At 46.8% G+C, this 26,754-nt stretch overlaps 2 protein-coding genes and 1 long non-coding RNA gene across 3 annotated transcripts; 1 reads left to right on the top strand and 2 right to left on the bottom strand.

Moving 5' to 3' along the window:
• Nucleotides 1-14,415: 14,415 nt before the first annotated feature.
• On the bottom strand, nt 14,416-15,097 carry LOC127315101 (WRKY transcription factor WRKY28-like). The gene has a single exon (XM_051345630.2). The coding sequence runs from the start codon at nt 14,956-14,958 to the stop codon at nt 14,416-14,418; it is 543 nt and encodes a 180-aa protein (XP_051201590.1). The 5' UTR covers nt 14,959-15,097.
• Nucleotides 15,098-18,096: 2,999 nt separating this feature from the next.
• Nucleotides 18,097-19,312, top strand: LOC127311971 (uncharacterized). The gene is made up of 6 exons (XR_011748532.1): nt 18,097-18,200; nt 18,279-18,458; nt 18,561-18,672; nt 18,760-18,829; nt 18,910-19,014; nt 19,116-19,312. It is a non-coding gene; the product is annotated as an uncharacterized lncRNA (long non-coding RNA).
• Nucleotides 19,313-22,851: 3,539 nt separating this feature from the next.
• On the bottom strand, nt 22,852-26,542 carry LOC127311972 (nuclear transcription factor Y subunit C-4-like). The gene has a single exon (XM_051342448.2). It carries the CDS (start codon nt 23,843-23,845, stop codon nt 23,030-23,032), a length of 816 nt encoding a protein of 271 aa, XP_051198408.1. The 5' UTR covers nt 23,846-26,542; the 3' UTR covers nt 22,852-23,029.
• Between the last annotated feature and the right edge of the window lie 212 nt (nt 26,543-26,754).

Genomic DNA, 26,754 nt, shown 5'->3' with positions numbered 1-26,754 from the left:
CGCCACAGAAATAGCGCCTTCTATAACCACCCGTACCCCCTCCCCCCCGCCCGTACTTCTTCCTCCTCCACCCCTCTTCCTCTCCCTCGCACGCCGCCGCCCGTACATCTTCCTCCTCCACCCCTCTTCCTCTCCCTCGCGCGCCGCCGCCCGTACTTCTTCCTCGTCCACCCCTCTTCCTCTCCCTCGCGCGCCGCTGCCTTCCATGGTGAGCGTGGCTATCGTCGTCGCCGCCGCCGCCTCCTTCCTCCGCGAGGGCCGCATGCCGCCACGCTCCACCCATCCCCGCCACCAGCAGCACAAGCCGCTGCGGCGTGGAGGAGGAGGGGCGGCCGCCGCATGGAGGAGGAGGGGCCGGCTCCGCGTCAAGGAGGAGGAGCCGCCGCCCCTGCCATCATCGTCGACCTCCTCCTCCACCCCTACCCGGCCCCTCCCTCTTCCTCTACCCGGCCGCTCCTCCAACAGCATCGTCGGTGAGCTCCACCTCTCCCCTCCCCTCCCTCTTCCTCTCCCGTGCGGGCACAAAGTGCTCGACGAAATTACTTTGTCGGATTGAGTGATATGGCTACCGCTTGTTTGCTCTCCCGTGCGGGCACAATGTTTTGCATGCTCTGTTAGGCCCTGATGATCATATGATCTTCAGTGCTTGGTGAATTTCTGCTGTCCTATGACTTGTGTTCCACTGATGCTCTTTCTTGGCCTGTGTGGTATTCAAGTACGTCTTTGGCAGTGCATGCTCTTGATTACCCCAGCACCTATTGTTGCTTCCAGTGATCCTCAGGAACATTTGCAATAGTACGGTGCCTTGTTAATTATGCATTTCATTTATCTGGTTAGTTTAACTTGATTGATTAGATAAATGAGATGAACTGCTGAGCGATAATGATCTCATGGATGGAGTGGATGTAGCTAGAGGGTTGCCAATCATTGATTGGGTACCCTAGCTCATGCTTGAGCCCTATTGGGTTATGATGCGGTGGCTTAGTGAATGTTCCTATGGGTTTGAGGTAGCCACGACAGCCTTTATGTTGTCCAAGGGTGGCTCCCCTTTCTGTGGCTGTTGTTGTGACTCTCTCATGCTATCTCGGTTGATCCATGACTAGATTACCGGTAGCTTTTGCTGTTGAAAACAAAATAGACATTTAAATGTCTATATTACGATGGTATAACTAGGCTGTGTGGTGCTAGGTGAGTTTGGATGGCTAGTTAGGGATTAATCCATGTTGGATTTCTCTGGTAGTGTCACCATACTTGACATACCAATGTTCCCTTGGTGATTTCCTTGGCTGATCTTCAGTTTGCTTCCACCAAATGGCTTAGTAGCCAGATGATGATACAAACTGGGTATTCTACCCATTTTGGCCTGGCAAGCATGTGGTGACTCACTGGCCTGTGTGTGCTGTTGGGCATGCACACTGCCTGGTGAGCTGTTTGGCTGTGTGTGTGTGTAGCCTGGCTTGGGACTTGTTGGGTTGACTCCAATATTAAAAATGTCTCCCAAATATGGAGACAAACATTTTAACATTACCCCAATGATCTTCAAATGTTTTGCATGCTCTGTTAGGCCTTAATTGATGCCTTATGATCCAAATTACTATATTATTGGATTGAGTGATATGGCTACTGCTTGTTTGCTCTCCAAATTACCAAGTGATGAATATATAATCCCTTTGGAGCATCTGCCCCATGCTATATATGTGTATTTGACCATGCTTATGATGGATTTCTTTTAAGGACTCTAGCTAGATTAGAGGGGAAAAAGTTGCTGCTTTGTTGCCTATGATAATGGATCATAAAATGTTTCCCTTTGTCCCTGGTTGCCTCCTTAATTGATGCCTTATGATCCAAATTACTATATTATTGGATTGAGTGATATGGCTACTGCTTGTTTGCTCTCCAAATTACCAAGTGATGAATATATAATCCCTTTGGAGCATCTGCCCCATGCTATATATGTGTATTTGACCATGCTTATGATGGATTTCTTTTAAGGACTCTAGCTAGATTAGAGGGGAAAAAGTTGCTGCTTTGTTGCCTATGATAATGGATCATCAAATGTTTCCCTTTGTCCCTGGTTGCCTCCTTAATTGATGCCTTATGATCCAAATGACACAAGTCCCTTGCATGATCCCATTTGTCCCTAATGTTGCTTAAGATGAATAAATTCCCTCTAATCACCATTTGGAGATCAAGACTAGTTCTTGATTTCCATTAGCTAGACTCCAATATTAAAAATGTCTCCCAAATATGGAGACAAACATTTTAACATTACCCCAAGTGATTTACTTGTCGATGATTAGATGGTTGGTCGATCACTCGTACACTCGGGGTGGAGCAAGTGAGGCTTGGTGTGATGGCACAAATATCAATATCTTGTGCATCCTACTGGCCTCACTTACTCCATCCCTGGATGTTAATATTTGTTTCGACCAACAAAGTATGAGGCATTCCATTTAGTTGATACCACTTGGCTCTTTCTTCCATTTTAGTGCCGATGATTAGAATGTTCGGTCAACTGTACACTCCGGGGTGTCGCTAGTGAGCCTGGTGTGATGGCACAAATATCAATCTCTTGTGCATCCTACACGGCCTCACTAACGCCATCCCGGGATGTTCATATTTGTTTCGACCAACAAAGTATGAGGCATTCCATTTAGTTCATACTAGCTACTTCTTAATTGCATTGGCCTTTCTTCCATTCTAGTGCCGATGATTAAATTGTTTGGTCACTTGTACACTACGGGGTGGGGCCGGTGAGCACGGTGCGATGGCACAAATATCAATCTCTTGTGCATCCTACCTGGCCTCACTGACCCCATCCCGGAATGTTAATATTTCTTTCGACCAACAAAGTATGAGGCATATGATATCTAGTTGAGATACCACTTGGCTCTTTCTTCCATTTTAGTGCCGATGATTAGAATGTTTGGTCACCTATACGCCGCAATATACTTTGTAGACGAGCTCCCCTTTCCCTAGCCGCCGTTCCGTGAATGAGTCCTTGACGAGACAACAACGCCGACATGCCTCTCCGGCGCAGCACCACTTTTCTTCTCTCGCCGTCCAGTACGTGAACGAGTCCTTAATGCGAAGACGGTGCCAGCCTCCCTAGCATCATGCCGACCCCTGTTGTCGCGCTTCAGGCCATGTCGATCACTGGACACACGGTTTGAAGCGCGGCAACACGGCCCGGCATAATCTTTGGGCAGGCCGGCACGGTCTTTGCATCAAGGACTCGTTCACTGGACAGCGAGGGACTGGCGTGGTTCTGCGCCGGAGATGCAGATCGGCGTTGTTGTGTCGTCAAGCACCCGTTGACGGAACGCCGACCGGGGAAAGGGGGCCCTTCTACAAAGTATACGGCGGTGTATACTGCAACTATGGTTTCTGACCATAGTATTTGTGTTGACCAACAATGTATGAGGCACATATTCTATTTTGTCATTCCATTTGCTTTGAGATTTTCAAAATGCCGATGATTAAAATGTTTGGTCACCGTACACTCGGGGGTGGCGTAAGTGAGCCTGGTAAGATAGCACAAATATCAATCTCTTGTGCATCCTACCTGGCCTCGCTTACACCATCCCTAAATGTTAATATTTGTGTTGACCAACAATGTATGAGGCACTTATTCCATTTTGCCATTCCATTTTCTTTGAGATTTTCAAAATGCCGATGATTAAAATGTTTGGTCACCGTACACTTGGGGGTGGCGTAAGTGAGCCTGGTAAGATAGCACAAATATCAATCTCTTGTGCATCGGACTTGGTCTCGCTTACACCATCCCTAAATGTTAATATTTGTGTTGACCAACAATGTATGAGGCACTTATTCCATTTTGCCATTCCATTTGCTTTGAGATTTTCAAAATGCCGATGATTAAAATGTTTGGTCACCGTACACTTGGGGGTGGCGTAAGTGAGCCTGGTAAGATAGCACAAATATCAATCTCTTGTGCATCGGACTTGGTCTCACTTACGCCATCCCTAAATGTTAATATTTGTGTTGACCAACAATGTATGAGGCACTTATTCCATTTTGTCATTTCATTTGCTTTGAGATTTTCAAAATGCCGATGATTAAAATGTTTGGTCACCGTACACTCGGGGGAGGCGTAAGTGAGCCTGGTAAGATAGCACAAATATTAATCTCTTGTGCATCGGACTTGGTCTCACTTACACCGTCCCTGAATGTTAATATTTGTGTTGACCAACAATGTATGAGGCATTTATTCCATTTCTCTTGTGCATCGGACTTGTTGGTCTCACTTTCTTCCATTTTCATCATAGTAGGAACTGGATGAAGGACCCCGATGCAAGCGAGCCTGGTGGGTAGAGATGACGGAGCAAAGGAGGAACCGGATGAAGACTACTTTGTATCTTGAAATTGTGAATTTTGTATGAATTAAGAGTTGTATGCAAAACATTTGACACTTGCCACTATATATGTATCTCGATCGGGTTCTAAGTAATGTGATGATGATGTCTATGTTATATCTGTGCAATGTACATGATATTTATATTATATCTGAATGTTGCTGTATATAACCTGTGTATCTGTATTGCTGTCTATAAACTGCATGTGTATAGCAGGCAGAACAAAATCGTGTATAATACAAGCAAATTCTGTGGCGCACTAAAAACCAATTCTGTGGCACACGTTTTTCTGTGGCGCACCTAAGAACAAGTGCGCCACAGAAACCTTAATTCTGTGGCGCACGGGCAGGTGCGCCACAGAAACCTTATTTTTGTGGCGACATTTCTGTGGCGCAGCTCCCATGCGCCACAGAATCCATTTTTGGTGCGCCACTGATGAGGCTTTTCCTACTAGTGTACGATCGATCAACCACTCCCGGTGGTCGCAGATCCAATCAACCACATCCAGTGGCCGCATATCGAATCAACCATGAATCGGGAGTGATACGATGGATCAACCACTTCCGTGGCCGCAGATCCAATCAACCACTTCCGGTGGCCGCAGATCCAATCAACCATGGATCGGGAGTGATATGATCGATCAACCAAGTCCGGTAGTCGTAGATCCAATCAACCACTTCCGGTGGCTGCAGATCCAATCAACCATAGATCGGGAGTGATACGATCGATCAAGCTATTACGTCCTAGGGGAATTACTAATAGATTCATGGATCCACTCATTGAGCAAGGCATGAATGGTTGGTTACCCGTTGAATTGACGATCGAGTAGATTGCGGCCGGCCCAGACCACGCCTCCTCCTCTTCCTCCTTGCCGACGCCAAAGCCCAAAGTCACATGTCACACGCTGACCGCACGCGGCCCGTGACTCTGGGCGTCTACTTATAGAGCGAGATTTGAAAGTTTTTCGAAGCGGTTTGAATTCTCGGAGAGGGAAAAATATGACCTACGGGCAGGAACAAGGTGAAATTTCGCTTCTCTCTCAGAAGCTTCTTCCGTGTCGTAGCTAAGGCACGGGCTTTCGATAGGCATGTTAATTAATACCAGATTTCTATGAAGTAAATAAATCCTATAAAAAGTGGTTTCGGTATTAAACAGACACCCCAGGGAATCACTCCCTCCTAGTTTCAACACTTCTTCGTCAAGGAAAGGATCCAACTGGACTCAGGCGGCATGTTTCTCGTACCATGCATATGTTTTCTGGAACACGATTATTCATGTGCTGTGAACACCGAAAAGACTTGCCTCGTGTACACTTCACTACCCGTAGACCCTTTGACTAAATTCTCTTTATCAAAATGAACTCTAGCATCACATAACTATGTAGTTTTCCTCTAGTACTTTATTCTTGTAATCTGTAAATATGGAGGATATAGGAAGGTGGTCTTTCCTGATAAAATTACTAACCAGCATGATAAGCACAACTTCTCAAACCAAGATTCCTCAATACTTATCATGTTGCCAAAGATTTCATTGTGTGCCATGTTCATGATAAGGGCCAACACTCGGTTAAACAGGCTTATAAACTGTTTTTCCAAACTGATATAAACACTGAATACATGTACCAAGAACCTTTAGAAACAGATATGGTATTTTCCATGTCCAAACAAGATCAAAACTTTCACAGGGCGGATTCCACATAACTCCATAGCTGAGAGAATAAATCTCAAAATGCGAGATTTGAACAGATAATCCAATCCATCACAAGTTTTTCTTTTGACACATATCAATCTATCACAGGTTTAAATAAAGAGAAATGCAAGTTTGTCGATGGATGCCAAAAAGAGATGCATGAAAATCAAGACATCCCATTACTCGCTTGCTACAACACATCTCAGCTGAAGAATGAAAGCAAAAAAAAAAAAAAAAAAAAAAAAAAAAAAAAAACTACAGCCGGAGCCGGCGGCCACGCCTCGCTCCTTCCTTGCAAGCCACCACTAGCTCCACTTCTTTTCTACCTTGTTGTTGTTGCTGCTGCCGCTACATCAGGGCATGTCCTCCCCTTTGTGAGCACCAACCACGGCAGTCTGTCCGCTGCTCCGCCCACCGGAATTCCAGCGTTGTACCCCAGCCGGCTACCACACACCGGTCCAAGAAGAAGAAGAAGGCTCAGCGGGCAAGTCCATCCATCACCAGCATGCACGACAACACAACGAGTGAGAAAGAGGTTCAGCTCCACGCACATATGGCACAACGAACTGTCTAGACATATTGCTCGAGGGCACGCAGACTACACACTAGTAGAAAACATGTCTTTTGTTCGAAGATGTCTGAAGCATTAGTTCCAGCCATGTTTGAAACCCGGACTAATGTGAGTATTAGTCGCACGGTTTTAGTCGTCTCGTGTCAAACAGAACCTTTAGTCCCTCTTGATGAGGCAGGCCCCATCGGTGCAAGCCTTTTTAGTCTCGGTTGGTGTCTCCAACCAGAACTAAAAGTCTCTTTTAGTTCTGGTTGGAGACACCAACCGAGACTAAAGGTTAATTTCAAAAAAAAAACCTAGACTAAAGGTTTTTTGGGTTTTTTGGACTCCACACCCCCCTTATATATCATCTTTTTTATCTTTCTAAAATACAAAAGAAAAGGATAGAAAATTCAAAATTCAAAATCCTCTTAGATGTAGGTAGGTTAGGTGATCTAGTTATTATGAAAAATAAAAAATACGAATTTTTACTTTTTTGCAAAAAAAAAACTGTATTTTTGGTAAAATGGAAATATCTTTTGCATATGAACTAAAAAAATGTTTAATATATGAAAATTTATTCACGCGAAATGTTACATCCGATTTCACTGGGCATAGCCCGGTTAGATAATTTTTAGATTCTAAAACTACCAAAGAGAAATATGAAAAAATCAGATTTTAGGTTCAAAACTATTGCTATTTATTTATAATTCAAATAATAAAGAAGTGTGACATCGTGACCAACATGTTAATAGGATTGATATGATTCTAATATCAATAATGTGTGCGCAAAGTACTTGGAAGCGGGATGGAAGGAACTCATAAATTAAGCGTGCTAGTGCTGGAGTAGTTTAAGGATGGTAACGCTCGATGGATGCGCCGCGGCCGCGCAGCTGGCTTTCGGGGCGCTGGTGGTGGACGACGCGATGGGCCTCGGCGTGTGGGCCGGGTCGCCCTGGGGGTGGCGTTGGCGGCGGTGCTGTGGGCGGCGGTGATGGCAGGGCTGGTGGCGCAGGTGGTGGTGTACTTCGTGTGCACGAGCTACGGCGGCCGCCGCCGCGAGAGCCCCGACGACACCGTGGCGAAGAGCCTCACCGATCTTGGCCGGAAAGGAGCAAGCTCCCGGAACGGGAAGCGAAGGCACTAGTAGAAAACCTCTCATCCATCTAAGACTTTAATACCGGTTCCCTTACGAACCGGTATTAAAGGTGGCATTTGTACCGGTTCGGACGCTCAGGCATTCGTACCGGTTCGTTACGAGCTTTCGTACCGGTTCGAGTTAGGAACCGGTACGAAAGGTCTTCGGCCAGAATGGCAGGTGAGGGTGGGGCCAAGGTTGGACCTTTGGTACCGGTTTGTGTTAGCAACCGGTACTAAAGGGTGCCTCATATGCTCACTGCCCCTCCCCCGCCCCCGATCCATTCTCATTTTCATCTCTCTCACATTTCTAAAACTTTTGCACCTCTCACACTCCAACAAATTTTCATTTTTTCTCCACCATTTTAACAAGATTAACGACCTCCATCTATCCAAGGGTTAGCAATATCATCCTTTCTTCCGGCATTCCTAATTTAGCTCATTTCTTTGGTAGTTTAACTCGTACTATTTTTCTAGTGCTAGCAAGGTGTTTGATGAAATGCCTAAGTTAGGGATTTTACTTTTTTTATAATCAATTTGAGCTGAAATTATGGTATATTTTGTAGGTTTTAATTAGTATCATCCCCGTCCTCACCACCGTCGATCGCTAGCGTCGTCCCCTAGCCGGCACCGTACAACCTCGGTGAGCCTCTTCTTTTTTATAAAAAAACTTAGTTTTATGTGATGAACTTGAATATTAATTAAGTTGGTCACTCATATATCCATGATGTTGTGTACTTAATGATTTTTGATATACATATAAAATGCAGATGAGTCGACAATGGATGTACGGTGACCGGTGCCATCCCGAGTTCATTACTGGCATGCATTATTTTCTCAACGTGGCTGAGGCAAACAGGCGGTCGAATGGTTTCATGTATTGTCCATGTAGTTCCTGTAAGAATATGAAGGATTACTCTACCTCGAAGACCCTTCACGTCCACCTGCTGGAGAATGGTTTCATGCCCAGCTATAATTGTTGGACCAAGCACGGAGAAAGAGGGGTTATATTGGAAGACAACGAAGAAGAAGAGGATAGTGACAACTATCCCTTATTCACTGAAGACGGTGGTAGTAGAATGGGGGAAGACAAAGCTGAAGAAGAGCTCATTTTCGATGAGCCGATTTTTGATGACCCGGATGACGATTTGGGTCGGGCCATTCTTGATGCGAAGATGAACTGCGGAAATGAAAAGGAGAGGTTGAAGTTGGAGAAAATGTTAGAGGATCACAACAAACTGTTGTACCCAAATTGCGAAAATGGTCAGAAAAAAGCTGGGTACCATGCTGGAATTGCTGCAGTGGAAGGCAGAGAATGGTACTTCTGACAAGGGATTTGAAAAGTTGCTGAAAATAATAAAGAAGATGCTTCCAGGGGAGAACGTGTTGCCCTCGAGCACGTACGAAGCAAAGAAGGTTGTCTGCCCTCTAGGATTAGAGGTGCAGAAGATACATGCATGCATCAATGACTGCATCCTCTACCGCGGGGAGTACGAGAATTTGAATGCATGCCCGGTATGTAGTGCATTGAGGTATAAGATCAGGCGAGATGACCCTGGCGATGTTGAGGGTGAGTCCACCCCCGGAAGAGGGTTCCTGCGAAGGTGATGTGGTATGCTCCTATAATACCACGGTTGAAACGTTTGTTCCAGAACAAAGAGCATGCCAAGTTATTGCGATGGCACAAAGAGGACCGTAAGAAAGATGTGATGCTGAGACACCCCGCTGACGGGTCGCACTGGAGAAAAATCGACAGAGAGTTCAAGTCATTTTCAGATGACGCAAGGAACTTAAGATTTGGTCTAAGTACAGATGGCTTTAATCCTTTCGGGGAGCAGAGCTCAGTCATAGCACCTGGCCAGTGACTCTATGTATCTATAACCTTCCTCCTTGGTTGTGCATGAAGCGGAAGTTCATTATGATGCCAGTGCTCATCCAGGGCCCGAAGCAACCCGACAACGACATTGATGTGTACCTGAGGCCATTGGTTGAAGAACTTTTAGAGTTGTGGCGTGACGAATGTGTACCTGTGTGGGATGAGCACGAACAAAAGGAATTTAACCTACGAGCGTTGTTATTTGTAACCATCAATGATTGGCCTGCTCTTGGTAACATTTCAGGGCAGTCAAACAAGGGATACAATGCATGCACACACTGTTTAGGTGAGACTGATAGTAATTATTTGGGAAACAAGAATGTGTACACAGGGCATCGTCGATTTCTTCCAAAACAACATCACGTAAGAAAGAGAGGAAAGCATTTCGGAGGTGAGGCAGATAACCGAACGAAGCCTACCCGCCCTAATGGGGAAGTTATATATGATATGGTCAAGGATTTAAAAGTGATCTTTGGAAAGGGTCCCGGCGGACAATCTGTTCCGCATGATGTTGACGGACACGTACCCATGTGGAAGAAGAAGTCGATATTTTGGGAGCTACCCTACTGGAAATTCTTAGAGGTTCACTCTGCAATCAACGTGATGCACGTGACGAAAAATCTTTGCGTGAACCTGCTAAACTTCTTGGGCGTGTATGGGAAGACAAAAGATACACCGGATGCACGGCAGGACCAGCAATGTATCCACGAAGGAAACAACCTGAATCCAGAGAAGTATCAAGGTCCTGCCAGCTATGCTCTTACCAAAGAGGAGAAGGAGATCTTTTTTGAAGTCCTGAGTAGCATCAAGGTCCCGTCTGGCTTCTCGTCGAATATAAAGGGAATAATAAACATGTCGGAGAAAAAGTTTCAAAACCTAAAGTCTCATGACTGCCACGTGATTATGACACAATTACTTCCGGTTGCATTGAGGGGGCTTCTTCCGGAAAATGTTCGAGTACCCATTGTGAAGCTATGTGCGTTCCTCAATGCAATTTCTCAGAAGGTGATCAATCCACTTACTCTACAAAATTTACAGAAGGATGTGGTCCAATGTCTAGTCAGCTTCGAGTTGGTGTTCCCACCATCCTTCTTCAATATTATGACACATCTCCTAGTTCACCTGGTCGAAGAGATTGGCGTTCTCGGTCCTGTATTTTTACACAACATGTTCCCCTTTGAGAGATTCATGGGAGTCTTAAAGAAGTACGTTCATAACCGTGCTAGGCCAGAAGGAAGCATCTCCAAGGGCTATGGAACAGAGGAGGTCATTGAGTTTTGTGTTGACTTTATTCCTGACCTTAAGCCGATCGGTGTTCCTGAATCGCGCTATGAGGGGAGACTGCGTGGAAAAGGCACGCTAGGAAAGAAATCAGCAACGTGTATGGACGGACATTCTTTCACTCAAGCACACTACACAGTTCTACATAATTCCATCTTGGTGGCTCCGTACAAAGAGGAACACAAGGAGATCTTAGGCTCTAAATACCCGGAGCAACGTGAAGATTGGATTGATGGAGAACACATGAAGACTTTCGGCGGTTGGTTGCAAACACGTCTCATGAATGTCACTGATGACGAGCAGCTGTACTTGTTGGCCAAGCAACCATCTTCTAATATATCGACTTTTCAAGGGTACGAGATTAATGGGAACACATTTTACACTTTCGCCCAAGACAAAAAGAGCACCAACCAAAACAGTGGTGTCCGCTTTGATGCAGAAGATGGCAATGGGAACAAGGTCACATATTATGGGTACATAGAGGAGATATGGGAACTTGACTATGGACCTAATTTCAAGGTCCCTTTGTTCCGGTGTAAATGGTTCAACTTTGAAAGACGGAGTACGGGTAGACCCGCGATGCGGAATGACTACGGTGGATTTCAAGAATCTTGGGTACGACACCGAACCATTCGTCCTAGCCGTGAAGTGGCTCAGGTTTTTTATGTGAAGGATATGTCTAGCAAACCGAAAAAAAGAAAAGAAAGGCAAGAGGACACATCATACGATGAGCCAAAGCGGCACATAGTTCTTTCAGGAAAAAGAAACATCGTGGGAGTAGAGGACAAGACAGACATGTCAGAAGATTATAATAAGTTTGACGATATTCCACCCTTCAAGGTAAAAATTGACCCAAGCATCATCTTAAACAATGAAGATTGTCCATGGTTGCGTCGCAGTAAGAAGAAAGGGAAACGGGCGAAGAAAACTCAGAAGACTAGAGGAGATGGAGTATAACTTGTGTATCTCAATATGGAAATCACTTTTGTGTAATGATGTTACTGTATGTAAGATATTAATAATGGAGATGGTTGGCTTGTTTTACTAGTTAAGTCACGGGCTTGCAGGGAAATTTTTCCGAGGCGGAACTTCCGAATATGCCATATATAGGGCATGTGCACCAAGGGCATATTCGAGAAGTTCCGCCACGGGAGATTTCCCAACCCTTTCCGCAACATTGTTAGAGGAGATGGAGTCTTCCACGGGCTTGCAGGAAAAAAATTCCGAGGCGGAACTTCCGAAGATGCCATATGGCGTGTGCAGCAAGGGCATCTTCGACAAGTTCCGCCACGGGAGATTTCCCAACCCTTTCCCCAACATTGTTAGAGGAGATGGAGTCTTCCACGGGCTTGCAGGGAAATTTTTCCGAGGCGGAACTTCCGAAGATGCCATAGGGCGTGTGCACCAAGGGCATCTTCGACAAGTTCCGCCACGGGAGATTTCCCAACCCTTTCCTCCATCCATGGTGATGAAACTCTCCATCCATGTTGGCTTGTTGAGCTGCTTCCCATGGTGTATCGATGCTCCTTTTATAGGCAGAGCGTCCTTATCCTGCCGACAGGGCGTCGTGCGCTACATACTTTATCTCATCGAGCAGAGCGTCCTTATCCTGCTGACAGCTTTAGTACCGGTTGCAGACACGAACCGGTACTAAAGGTTACCCACGCATCCTTATCCCACCGACAGGGCGTCGTGCGCTACATACTTTATCTCATCGAGCAGGGCATCCTTATCCCGCCGATAGCTTTAGTACCGGTTGCACCCACCAACCGGTACTAAAGGTTACCCACGCGTCCTTATCCCACCGACATGGCATCGTGCGCTACATACTATATCTCATCGAGCAGGGCGTCCTTATCCTGCCGACAGCTTTAGTACCGGTTGCACCCACCAACCGGTACTAAAGGTTTGCCTCGATCTGTCTTCCCGTCTATTTTCTTCCCGCGCTTTCCACCGGTTCCCGCCTCTATCTTCCCGCCATTTTTTCACTATATATATGTAGGCTTGGCCACCATTTACATATCACATCTAGACTCATATCTGCAAACCTCATCATTCTCTCCCATGGCTTCCATCGCATCTCTAACCCCCCGGGAGGCGGAGGCGCTTTGCGCCTTGAACTACCCCTGCCCGCCGGGCTACCGCGTCCCGACCGGCTGGTTGCTAAGCGTCGGAGGCGTACCGGTCCCTCCAGTCCCTCTAGGTGTGGCGCGCGAGATGGCCATCACGAACCACTACTACTTCGAGCTCACGCCAGAGCAGCGGAGGAATCCCCAGTGGCATCCCGACTACAACCCGACTTGGGAAAGCTTCTTCATCAATCGGCGTGAGAGGGCGCTTGCCAGGCACGAGGAGGGCGGCCCGCCTCCTCCGAACTTCAACGAGGCCGGCCGTCGGCTGTGGTGGCGCGGCCGGACTCTCCAGGGCGTCATGGCCTACCGTGGCCCCCGCCTGCGCTACCCTCAGTCCCAGCCCACGCGTGCTCACCCGCCGACGTTCGAGTACCGCGACCCCGATGCCAGCGACGATGATGACGGCGACTACGACGACTACAGTGGCGACTACTACAGAGCTAGGCACGAGTATGACTGAATGACTCCAACAGTAGAATTTGGCCATGTATCTTTAATTTTCAGTTAAGCTATGTACTTTTAATTCGAGTTCAATCGTAATAAAATTTCATTCCCGCCCTTTCTTTTCCGCCTTTTTTCTCCCACGCGCGGCGTCGTGGCGGGAAAGTTTCCGCGCAGCGTCGTGGCGGGAAAGTTTCCCGCGCGACGTCAGGGCGGGAAAGTTTCCTGTGCGGACGGCGTCGTGGCGAGAGTAAAGAAAAGAAATAGAATAGAGAAAAGAAATAGAAAAGAAATAGAAAAGAAAGGAAAAAGAAAAGTAATAGAAAAAATAAATAGAAAAAATAAATAGAAAAAATAAATAGAAAAAATAAATAGAAAATAAAGAAAAAGAAACAGGAATAGAAAAGAAACAGAAAAAATAGAAAAGCAATAGAAAAAAGAAATAGAAAAGCAATAGAAAAGAAACAGAAAAGAAAAGAAACAGAAAATAAAAAGAAAAGAAACAGAAAATAAAAAGAAAAGAAACAGAAACAGCAAAAGAAACAGGAAAGAAAAAGAAAAGAAAAAGAAAAACAAAAGAAACAGCAAAAGAAAAACAAAAAAAAAACCTTTGGTACCGGTTGGTACCACCAACGTACGAAAGACCTTTCGTACCGGTTGGTGGTACCAACCGGTACCAAAGGGGTTTCCCCCTAGTTAGGACTTAGCGCGGGGCAAAATTTCCCCAAATTCCTTCTTCTTCCGCGCGCCAGAGACCTCGCAGAGCTCCCCGTCGCCGACGCCGACTCCGTCATTGCCGTCGCCGTAGCGGCCGCCATCCACATCGCCGTCGCCGTCGCCCTCGCCGTAGCCGCTGCCGTCGCCCTCACTGAAGCCGCCGCCATCGTCGCCGCGTCGCCCGCGCCGCTCCACCTCTCCCCGCCGCCGTCGCCCTCACCGAGGTGAGCACCCCCTCCTCTCCCTCCCTCGCCTCCCTCGCGTCGCCTCCCTGGCCGCCACGCGCCTCGCCGGGAGGAGCCCGCGCGCGCGTCGGCTGCCGCGCCACGGTCGCCGTCGGCCTCCCCTCACGCACGCCCGCAGGGTGTTCGAGGAAATACGTGTGAGGCCGGCGGACGCGCTTAGAGGGGTTTCGAGGCTGTCGCTGCGGACGCGCTTCCTGGACGGAGAGGCCGCCGAGCCGCCCTCCGAAGTCGTGGACGACTGGTGCTGCTGGGTGGCCGCCGCGGCCGCCATCATGCCGGTGACCTTGCCCTGCAGCTCACCGTACTTAGCCACGAGCGAGCGGAGCATCTCGCCGAGCCGCCTGTTCTCCTCGCCCACCCGCCGGAGCTCGGCTTCCAGCGCCTCAACCTCGTGGCTTTTTTTGACGGACATGAAGTCCTCCTCCACGAGGACCTTGGTGGTCACCGCGCGCCGCGCCGTCGGCCGGCCGAGGTTGAGGCCGAGGCTCAGGGTAGGGGAAGGCTGCCCGATCATTCACTGCTCGTCCATGGCCGCTTCCGTCGCCGCCGTAATCGCAATACCGTTGAGAATTGGATCAAACCGAATGGTTAGAGCAAGAAATGGCTGGGGAAGAGAGACCGGGAAGCTAGCTGCGCAGGAGCTATGGAGCGAACTGGTCGTGGCTGGGGAGGAGCAAATATATGATGTGTTTTTGCAAATATATGATGTGTTGTTGCAAATATATGATGTGCTGTTGCAAATATATGATATTTGTCTCTGGTTATAAGTGCTGGTTATAGTTGCAGGGATATTTGCCGAATTTTTAGCAAAGGTCATGCCGAGTAGTGTTAGGGTCGAGAAGAGCGAGAGGGCGCGCCGCCGAGTAGTGTTAGGGTCGAGAAGAGCGAGAGGGCGCGCCGCCGAGTAGTGTTAGGGTCGAGAAGAGCGAGAGGAGGAGGGGGAACGCCGAGTAGTGTTAGGGTCGAGAAGAGCGAGAGGGCGCGCCGCCGAGTAGTGTTAGGGTCGAGAAGAGCGAGAGGGCGCGCCGCCGAGTAGTGTTAGGGTCGAGAAGAGCGAGAGGAGGAGGGGGAACGCCGAGTAGTGTTAGGGTCGAGAAGAGCGAGAGGAGGAGGGGGAACGCCGAGTCCGTGACCGTGGCGCCGCGACATCCAGTCAATTGTTATCCATCTAGCAATCTGTTATATGATCATGACATGATGAATGAAATACAATTGCTTTCTTAATTTTGCAGTGACATTGAGGTATGGAGGACGGCACCTTCGTCCGAGATGAGGAGGGGGAAGAAGCGGTGCAGCAATTGATCTATGAGAGTGCCCGTGGTCCGGAACCCGACGATGGAGATGACAACGATTTCCAAGACTTTCTGAATGATTTCGGCGAGGGACTTGAGTCTGAACAAATTAGAAGAGACAACGAAGTGTCCATCACAAACTCCGGCGAGGTGTATATCTATGTATCAATTAGTCTATATGTTCATCCCTAGATGCATTCATTTATTTGTATTGCACTTATTAACGAATAATTTTTTCTTTTAGCCTTCTGGATCATCGAGCAAGTCTGTTAGATCAAAACGAGGCCCGACGCGGGTGCTAAAGGGCGACGGCAGGTTAGCCCTCACGGCATTCAAGGATAATGGTGAACCAGTGGAGCCCAAGGAGTTTTGCCGCAAATTTACAAGTCCATCCGGAGTTATTGTTAGGGACCATGTACCGATCAGCATTCAAGAGTGGCATAAGCCGAAGAACCCGGAGAGTGGTGCTAGTTATGTCAACGATGCGATGAAAAAATTTCTTTGGGACACGCTACTGACAAAGTTCAGCCTACCGGAAGACATGACGGAAGGCCAGAAGAATAAAGTCAAGGAATGGACATGGAAGAAGATGGCCATACAATTCCAGACCTTCAAGAAAAATTTATGGGACAAATATAAGAATGAAGATCCAGTATTCGATGATAATCTAGTGAAGATAAAAGATCACTGGGCCGCATTTAAGGATTACAAGAAATCGTCTACTTTTGTGTCCCGATCGAAGAAAAATACCGAAAATGCTGCAAAGAAGAAACTTCCGCATCATTTGGGGTCAGGTGGCTACAAGAGTGCCATTCCGAAGTGGACAGCGTTTGAGAATAAACTGATTGATCATGGAATCACTCCACAGACATGGGACTGGCCCGAACGGTCCAAGTTCTGGTTGTTCGCTCATGGGGCAGGGTTGGACCCAAAGACAGGGTTGATCGTTGCGAAGGGAAAATGGAAGGAAAAAATTGAGGCAATTGTACCGAAGCTTGTAGATGCAATTGAAAAGGTCAGAAAGGGAGAGTACATTCCCGATCGAGAGAATGACGAGCTGACACTCGCTGCGGGGAACCCTGAACATGTTGGACGGGTACGAGCTCGCCCAGGTCTCACCATGAAGGAAGCGTGGCCGGACAGCGGCGACACTTATAGAAGCCGTTCGCGAAAGAAGAAGAAGGACGCCGACATTGTAACGGAATTGTTAACTAGGGTGGAGGCTCTTGAGAGAAATCAGAGGGCACCTGATCAGCCGCTGTTTCTACAGGATCCACAAGCCGATGCTGCCCCATCTCAGCGAAGAAGCAGTGTCGGTTCCTCGCATCTTGACGGATGTGGAGGAAGCTACCCCGTGGATTATGTCACGGAGAAGACAGATTGCGAGCTACATATGTTAATCAGGACCGCGTCTGTTAAGGTGGCGGTCGGCTATGTGTACCCAAGTGAAGATGGAGCAATGCACCATCATATGCCCATTCCACCTGGTTGTGTTCGTGTCGGGGTGGATGAAGTTGTTTCGGATTTTGAAAAAGTGGAGCTTGATATTCCTAGAGGTGAAGATGAGAGGACAACGCCGATGTCAAGCACGGTTTCGCCCTATGGCCGAAGAAGTACGTCGTCCTTTTGCAAAGGCCACCGACTCCTACACATGAGCAGCAAATGCCATCGACTCCTCCTGGTGGCAGTCCTAGTGAGCAGCCAAGTCCACACCTACCTGAGAGGGACCCCAGCGTGAGTCCACCATCTCGAGATCCTCCGCGTAAGACAACGTCCGTTAAGCGGAACGGTACGCCGCCTAGGAAGAAAACTAGAAAGGAGAAACAACTGCCGCCTACTGAGAAGTTACCTTGGGAAAAAACTCCAGAGGAAAACGCGGAGGCCGTTCAGGCCGAGGTGAAGAAATTTTTTGCACCGAAAGTGCCAGAGATACCTTTCGAGAAGACACTAGATCGGGTGAAAGTTGTGCGTACCGTTGACAATCTATATGACCCTGTACCATCGCCGCCATCTGACTATGCACGTTCTATTGAAAGGTCGTATGACAAGATGATCGAGGCGACAAAACCCGTTCAATCGGGTATCAGGGAGATAAAAGGGATACACAGTGTCTACCAGCTCGGACAACAACCCGTTCAATCGGTCGCCCCTCTCAAGGTGTTTGACGGGAAGACCGTTCAAAGTTCTCGACAAGACGCAACTGATTACGCCTTGGCTGAACGAGCATATCAGTTTGTTCAAGGGAAAGATTTGGTCGAGAATCTCAGGAAGGTACCAACATGTATGCGTAACTTGCATTCGTGGTACCTTAAGGCCTCAAAGGAAGGGATCGAGACTATCATGGTGCGAGTTAGGGAAGAGCACTACTTCCAGGAGAATCTTGTGTGAACGTTGACTTCGCCGAACTCTTTCAGTTATACAATCTCCGGGCCCTCGACAAATCAATCATCAGTTGCTATTGTCTGTAAGTGATTTATTTATTTAATTGGAGAAGTCGTTCATTGTCTGCAGATTATAATCTTTTGTGCGCTATATTATGCAGATCGAAGATGCTCGAATGCAAAAGGGACGATATCACAGACATTGGGTTCATTGACCCGCACACAATGCATGTTAAAACCATAGAGAATCCCCTCTATAACAAGGATACACCGCAGACTTTGCTAAGGTTTTTGAAGCGACAACGTGACAAAAAGCTAATACTTTGGCCTTACAACTTCGAGTGAGTCTTCCTGTCTTATAACACATTATATTTTGCTCACCGTATGTCAAAATTTTAACTAATGACTTATATATATGACACTACATATTGAAACGTGCGTAGGTTTCACTTTATTCTTCTCGTCATCAATTTGGAAATTGGAGAAGTTGAAGTCTTGGACTCACTAAGCAAAAAAAAAGGATCTATACGTGTCTTGTTTTTTAATGCTCAGAAGGTAATTTAATTCTTATCGGTTTGTTTCGTTAATTTCCTGCTTTGAACTAATTGATGACTCTTTTATGCATTTTCTTTTGTCGAGCAGCGTATGGCAAACTTTCATCAAGGAAGATACGTCCCGTGAATGGACACCGAAGCTGCGATGGCGTGCGAAAGTAAGTAGTACTACCTAGGTCCACACACCTTTTAATTATCATACTTGACTATTGTTTGATTGAATTATATTCTTGTAAAGAAATGCCCGCAACAACCTCCGGGGACCGATCTCTGTGGATTCTTCGTTTGCGAGTACATCCGCAGAATTGTCAACGAGAGAACGAATAATGAAAGAAATAAAGAGGTACAAAAACAATCTTCACAAATTTGTTTTGTTATCATAAGTTGTGCTGAGTTTCAGTAATAGTTGTTTCACGTATTCATTTGTATCTTATTCTTTTATAGTTGGCAAGAAAGCGGAACAAGCTCCCACTCGATGACCGCTTCATAGCAATAGGCGAGGAATTGGCGGGATTTTTCCTTCGGGACGTCATACCACCACTCGCAGAGTACCACTATGAATGAAGATGTACATGTTACATATATAGTTGACTCGAAGAGTACCACTATGCTACATGTAATAGACATATATAGAGTACGCCTCGGAGAGTACCACTATGCATGAAGATCGATCTTCATGCATAGTGCTACTTAATTTGCGATCTTATGCAATAACATGTGTGTTATATTATATGCACCAACTTACTATGCATCATCTTGATCTTCATGTACTACCTAAACCCAAACGCGTTTCTGGTGCATCGACGCGATATGAAACAAACCGATATCCCTAAACCCCTCCAAAAACCCTAAAAAGCCAATTCTCTGCCGCGGCAGAGATTTGGGCAAATTCCCTGCCGCGGGTGGGAACCTTTGGTACCGGTTCGTATTACCAACCGGTACCAAAACTCCTTGGCCCTGAGCTCTCCTGGTGGCCCACGTGGAGGGCCTTTTATACCGGTTCGTAAGCAACCGGTACGAAGGGGGGGGAGGGCTTTAGTGCCGGATAATTAATACCGGTTGCTCAACCGGTACTAAATCCCCTCTGGAACCGGTACTGATGAGAGATTTTCTACTAGTGAGGTGACGGAGCGCGCAGCAGACACCACACTGCAACTGCGGAGCTAGTGTCTAATTTGGTTAGGGTAGTATATTAAGCTAATTTCTACTCCTATTACTAGTACTAGTAGTAGTAGTAGTAGTAGTATAGAGAAGGCGCTTGCGCTTGAAATTTGCATGCTTAGAATTATATGCGATCGGTTATGACTACTACCAGTAATAGAGCTTGCGATGTATTGATAGATACTTGCTTTATACGAAGTACTACGGTTGTGTGTGCATTTGGAGGAGCTAGATTTATGAGAACAGTATTCACAAGACCAAACCAACAAATGTTCAATTTCTTGATAATTAGTAAGTTGTAAAGCTTTTGGTTCGTGTTTTAAAAAGAAAAAAACACAGTTGGCAGATCATCTAGCTAGCTTAAGCTTAAAAGTAATTGAATGCACAAGGCATCACAGCGCGCGTTTACACATGGGCATCCACTGGCATGTGTGACATCGTTCATCATCGTGTATCCTGAGAAGTACGTACGTGATCCAATCAGGATGGTTCATTCCAAGGAAATTTACACGTAGCGATAGCATTGCTACTAGCCAGAGTTAATACGTAATAGATGATCGAGGGGTTTGCGCAGCCGGCGTGCTGTGCTTTTCTCTGTTTGTTCGGTGACTCACTGACTTGACATTGCCGTGGCTGATGAGCAATCGCCGGTGACATGCGGTCGTGTCTCGTGTGTGCTGCAAACGGCAACGAATCCGCGGCCAAAGCCAGCGAGCCGCGCGCGGCGTGGTCCAGCGGAGGGCTTGCCGAGATCGGCAACCTACGGCTATGGGGAGGGAGCCACACACACACCTCTGTCCGGCGCCGTTGTTTCTATACCGTTTGGATTAGATTGCTCCTCCCTCCAATGAACGCCGTGTATATATAGGTGTGTCCACAAAACTTTTAAAAAAGTCTTAATTATTTATTTTCTATAACAAGGCCGTTAGGTAGGAGCCTGGCGACGCAAGAGCCGGACGGGGAATGAGGCTGCCTGGTCACCGGAGCGTCTTCCCGGAGGACGTTTCTGGATTCTCCAGGAGTCTGACGATGACGAAGCTAGCGACGGGGAGGAGGGGACGCAAGCCGGCCAGCGAAGGCGATCTCCTCCGCTACATCTGTCAAACTCCCGCGCCGGTGAGTGGGAAAGATCTGGCGGAGACATCATCGGATCTGGCTAGGCGTGCCCTTAAGAGGGTCCGTCGGCAGGAGGCTCAGAGAAGGGCGGCGATCGAATTTTCATGCAATATACCCATCATATATAAGCTAACGTGAAGGCTGGAGCATTTTTTTTTAGATGTCCATGCTAAAATGAGTACTCCGAGAGCATCTCTAGCGGCCCGATGCATTTTGGTCACTAAAAATAATTGTCTGCATCCGTTTGCATCGGTCCGCGGATGTGAAATCGGCTGAAAAGAACCGGATGACCATTTGCACCTGGGGCTCCCAGCGGTCCGACGCATTTGTTTTCCTAGAAAAAATTATCCGTAAAACAATTTACATAGTGCGAAAAATAAAAACATGAACATATAAAAATGCCATGGCCAGCTAAAACCATAACCCTAGGCTACGCCTCGTCGCCACTAGGCACCTATGTCAGATCGACGAGGTCTGGGATCACCCTAGCTAGTCTGGAACCGACGGAGAAAATACCGGTGTGGCCGGTGGTGTGGAGGTGGAGCGGCCATTGCTACCCACGGGTCCCACAAGGGCGCATGCGACAAAGGAGGCGACACCGAGGCCTACAACGCCAGGTTGAAGGTGTCTTCCTCCGACAGGCCCAGTGCATTGGCGGCAGCTTCGATATGAGGATGCCTAGCATCGCTCCCTCCTTCTCGGTCAGTTCTTCCGGTGCTCGATTTTCCTGCCCTCCTCCAGTGCCATATGAATCTCATGGAACACGCTGGTGATGAAGTTGTCAGGGTTGTTTCCGCATCACCCTGCCCGGGATGTCTTCGCCCAACATTTACTAGGGTGGGGAGGCGGCGCAGGTGGCAGCGTACGCGGCAGCGGTCAACAAGGTCATGGAGGCGGGCCGAATTGTAGCCCGATCGCCGAGAAACCTTGTTAGCCGCCTCTTGTCTGTTTCGTGTCAGTGGTAGACATCCCACATGGGGGAATCGATGGTGTACGCGGGGTCTCCGTGGAGGTCCGGCGATAGAACGGTCGCATCTGTTCGAGCCACTCCATGCCAGATCCTGGGATGGGTTGGGCACGCGCGCGGTGCTAAGGGGCCACCTGGGGTGCAAGTTGTTCCAGCAATCGCAGGCCCGCTAGTTGTCTTAGAGCAGCGGGGCGACACTGACAAGGAGGGGGGCCCTGATCCAAGGTTTCTCCTCCTTCACCTGCGACGAGGATGCCTCGTGGTCGTTCTTCTTCCTCCCCATGGCGAGGCGGTGGAGCGTTGTGGCTGTCGGTGTGGTGGGAGCAACTGTGGGCGAAAATAGGCGCATGATATCGCCCATGCCCTTTTAAGGACAAGCGTGGAAGTCGAAGCCCTGTTCCATTGGTGGTGGCGCAGAAGACCTGGCGCGGCCGCTAAAGACGAATCGTGCCATTGATGGTGGCCGTAGAAGGCTGTGGCACGCGCAGGCCCGGAAGCGAAGAGGCCGAAGCGTTGCGGCCTCGCTCCCCCCCCCCCCCCCCCCCCCGCCAGGCGGGGCCGTGCCAACAGGACGCGGACACCCGCTGCGTCCGTGCACTATCCATGCCGACGCATTCTCAGCACAAATTTGGACCGCGTTTACGTTATCATGGACAATCGGTCATTTTATGTTGCACCGCTAGGCTAGGGTGTAGATCTATTTTTTGGCCACACAGATACAATCGGTCAATTTATATGTGTTTACCTCGGGTTGTTGGACATGCCAACCTAGTGACAGCTTCAGACTTCGGGGCATCACAGCACCTAATGGCATACAACAACACCAACCACAAGCAAACAGATCATAGGATAGAGGCAGCATGCCACTCAACGAGTTGGCATGTCAAAATGCCATCACCAGATGCCAACGTTTTGATTTGGAATGGAACGGTATGGTAAAAATTTAACCAAATTATCTCAAAAACATAAACCTTCCATAACGATAGTACGACACCACGACAGAAACAAATCATCCATGGAGGAACTCCTCAATCTCCATAATCAGAACAACTAGGTTCAACCAATTCTAACAATCATATAAAGCTAACGCGAAACTTAAAAAAACAAAAAATGTCTAGACAAAATTGAGGTTTCTGAATCTGGAGGCAGCTTCAGCCTTCAGGGCAGCACACGTCTCACCACCTAAGCCACTTTCATCAAAAGATTGGTGCGCCGCGGGAGGCCCCTGCTGCTGTTCCTGAGGATCCTGATACGCATAAGTCACCGGCTGGCCCTGCTGCCCACCATACACCATTGGTGCACCAGGCACCTGCTGCTGAGCCTGCTGCGCGTAGTAATACTGGCAAGCATCGGCCGGAGCCTGCTGTCCAGCCCTTGGAAGCCCCACTCCCTCCACCTTCATCTCATCCCTGGGAAATATGTCCACTAGGAAGTCGTAGATATCAGTCCTGGTGATGGCAGTCGCAATGTCATTCTTCTGCAAGGTACGGCGCTTGTTCTCCTCGGTGTGCATCCATGAACGCAGCGTCAGCTCCAGGACGAACATCTCGCAGGCTTTTGCGAAGATCACCAGAGCATCGGCTGAGATCATGCAGACATCCTCGTCGGCCTTCATGATCTTCTTTATTCTGGCGAGTGGCAGCACGTGGTTCTTGAAGTCAGTGGGCTGCTCGATCTCGGACAGACGTTCCGCCCAGAACTGCTGGAGTTGCCTCTGTTGCTGCTGCTGAAATTGTTGCGATTGCTCGTAGAGAAGCTGGTTCTGAGCACTGACCTGAGCTGGATTAGAAGGGAGTGGTTGTGCTGTTGGCTGTGAACCGGCTGGAGTGACACCAATAGCTACTGTTGCTGCATGACCATAGGCTGAAGCAGGATACACAAGTGATCCACCATCAAGATCACCCATTGCAGGCTGAGGCTGTTGTTCCATGTCCACTGCTTGACCTGGCTTGTCGGAAATCTATGGTCTTCTCAGCACTGTGAAAAACAATAAAAAGTATTATTTAGCTCAATCGTAAAGACAATCTCAAAGACAGTCAAGATAGTGCAAGCCTCCTTGGTTACAAAATAAGTTTTTGTGCAATGTCTTTAAATGAGTTTGATCATGCGTGACTCACTTTTAAGACCAGTTTCAAACACCGAGTAAATTTCCTTGTTACAATCTTCCAAAAACTATATGAAACATAATTATCTGCTACTTCAGAAAATTAGAGAAGTTCAAACAAATAGAACTAGCGCAGAAAACTGCATAGTTAAAATTCTGAAAATACACATGTATGATCTAATTTGCACCAGAAAAAACGAACAGACTAAATGGTTGACAGAAATCAACAGAACCAATCTGGCTAAATTTCACAGCAGTTTCCAAGCCACCAAAAAAACTTAGTCCCCCAAACAGAATGAACTCTGCACATTGAAACTAAATTCCACTCAGCAAGAATTGTCCTAATCATTTGAAAGGCACTGAACTACAGTATATATAAGATTTAACATATAAACGGCTTAGATTGTACCAGCAGAGAATAGTGGCAATGGCGGTTTTCGAACTACACCAAGGCCCCGCAGGTCTTCCATAAAGCACATATAGCTAGAGAGTGGATAGCTTAGTTGAATATTTCCCACCAGATGGTTTCAAAAGAAGAAAAAGAACAGAAGATTGTGACAAGGGTGGGAGCGGATCAAATTCGGTCCGATAGTAGAAAAACCATATCCACATCATATACATATAAAAAATACGGTGAACATGTTTATTTCTTAAATGAGATAGAAACACCAGCAGCATACGTGAATATATAGAGCAGAAAGGGATACAAAATATTAATCGCGGATAACCAGTCAAATTATATTTCATAATATTTAAAAATATTTTGTGCGTAAATATCATGATGCATATTTCGATAGCACCATCGCACTCATATCCCCTTCAGAGATTTGCACCTTTCACAAGAGGTAGCCGAAATTCCAACTTCCCAGTCAATTTACTAGATCCCTTTGGGACCGTTTGGATCTATAGTTCAGCGCTAAGAGTAAGATCGAATTTGATAGTGATCCAGATCTTGGGTCATGATCTTAAACCAACCAAAACATATGCTAACCTGAGAAGGATCCTACCTATCAGATCGTGAAAAGCATGCTTTGGTGCATCGATTCCATACCATGAATGTTTGCTAAATTTACTACATCCTGATTACAAAGTCAACGACAGCTAACACCATATTGATATTTAGATTTAGAATTCTGGCAAGTACCAATTGTGGGATCACAAAGATCTAAAATAGATTGTACAAGAACAAATGACTAAACTTATGCAAATCGAAAAATACTGCATAACTAGATTGACATGTGGGAAAAAAAGGCGCAGAAGATTGTACATACCCGCAGAATATAGATTTCTTATGCACCTAATAATTCTCGCTTCGATTTGCGCAAACCTGGGCGAAGAAAACGGACATATATAACCTGATGGCATGAGCCGCAAGATGGCACAGCTGTAGGATAAGTGTAATTGCTACATACTAATATGGAAAGCAATTAAATATATAGGCTGTCTTTCTATTTTTGACAATTTCTAGAAGTTTCCGGAAATTATAGTTTTGTACATTCCCCAAGCATGGATTTGGCATTACTCCATAATTAAAAAAATTACACAACCTTATTAATTTCGACTAATTACGCCAATTGGTGGTTTGCAAGGGACTCACGTATTTCCATGATAAATAAGGCACTCAAACAATTAGGTTTGTTGTATTAGACTAAAAGCTTGAGGTTGAAATAGTGGACCAGGCACAAGTACAGTAGAACACAATTGGCCAAATCAATGCCTTTGTGATGGGTTTGGCCTGACTAGCAGGCCTTCATTGTTGAGGCAACTATGTGGGGCAATACATCAATGCCTTTGTCATGCAAACAAGGTGGTCATTCTCACTACTTTGTACAATATGGTCAACTTGTTGGTGGTATGTTTTGGGCCAGCATATTTGGAAACTAGACAGAAACATATGCTGATAACTTACATTTTTTGACTAGATGATACAGTACATATATACAACCTAGTAACTCAGATTTAATCCTAATTGCGTACAATAAAAAAAACAAGTTTGTTTGAGAGAAACCACCTATGAGCCAGGCGATACAAGAAGCCTATTTTCATAAAAAAAACACGTATAATTGTTATACAGGAAAACTGCAACCTGTATATTTTTGTTCTGTCCACATGTATTGCTCATTTAGATGTAAAAGACCCACACACAACCCCCTATGCTAAATTATCCCATTTACGGTCACCTTATGCATATTAATTCGACAAAATAATTGTAAAGTCCAATCATCCAAATTGGTACGATAATCCATTGAAAGGTTTAATAATGTAAAAAAGATATGAATAGAATATCACAACATATCAAATTCTACCGTAAAGACATGAGTAACTCCATCCTGAACACATGAGCAATTGCCCCTGGAGAAAGCAACACTATTGCAATCCGACAGCCGGAGGATCATCTTGGAGCCAAGGCGCACCACCGATACCACTCAATCGAGCTTGACAAGCCCTGAAGTGACCACCCGACGAAGACTGAGCCGTGCGCCGCCGGCCTATGCAATTCTGGGGAACCCAACACCGGGAATCTCTGGAATCCAAAATTTGAAACTTTGAACGAAAAATGGGCAAAAGTTGGAGAAAAAATGACCAACTTACACCAAAAAACTGCAAAAGAAATAATCAAGAATCAAACTGAATAGCCACCCATGGATTACTTATGCACCCAGAAATCCTCATTTGCTTAAACTCCTATCAAGAATTCGATTTAGCACATTGCTTAGACTAGCATATATAAACCC

Source organism: Lolium perenne, chromosome 7 (assembly GCF_019359855.2).
Source record: "Lolium perenne isolate Kyuss_39 chromosome 7, Kyuss_2.0, whole genome shotgun sequence".
NCBI classification, from domain to species: domain Eukaryota; kingdom Viridiplantae; phylum Streptophyta; class Magnoliopsida; order Poales; family Poaceae; genus Lolium; species Lolium perenne.
This window is presented reverse-complemented; position numbering and strand designations above follow the sequence as displayed.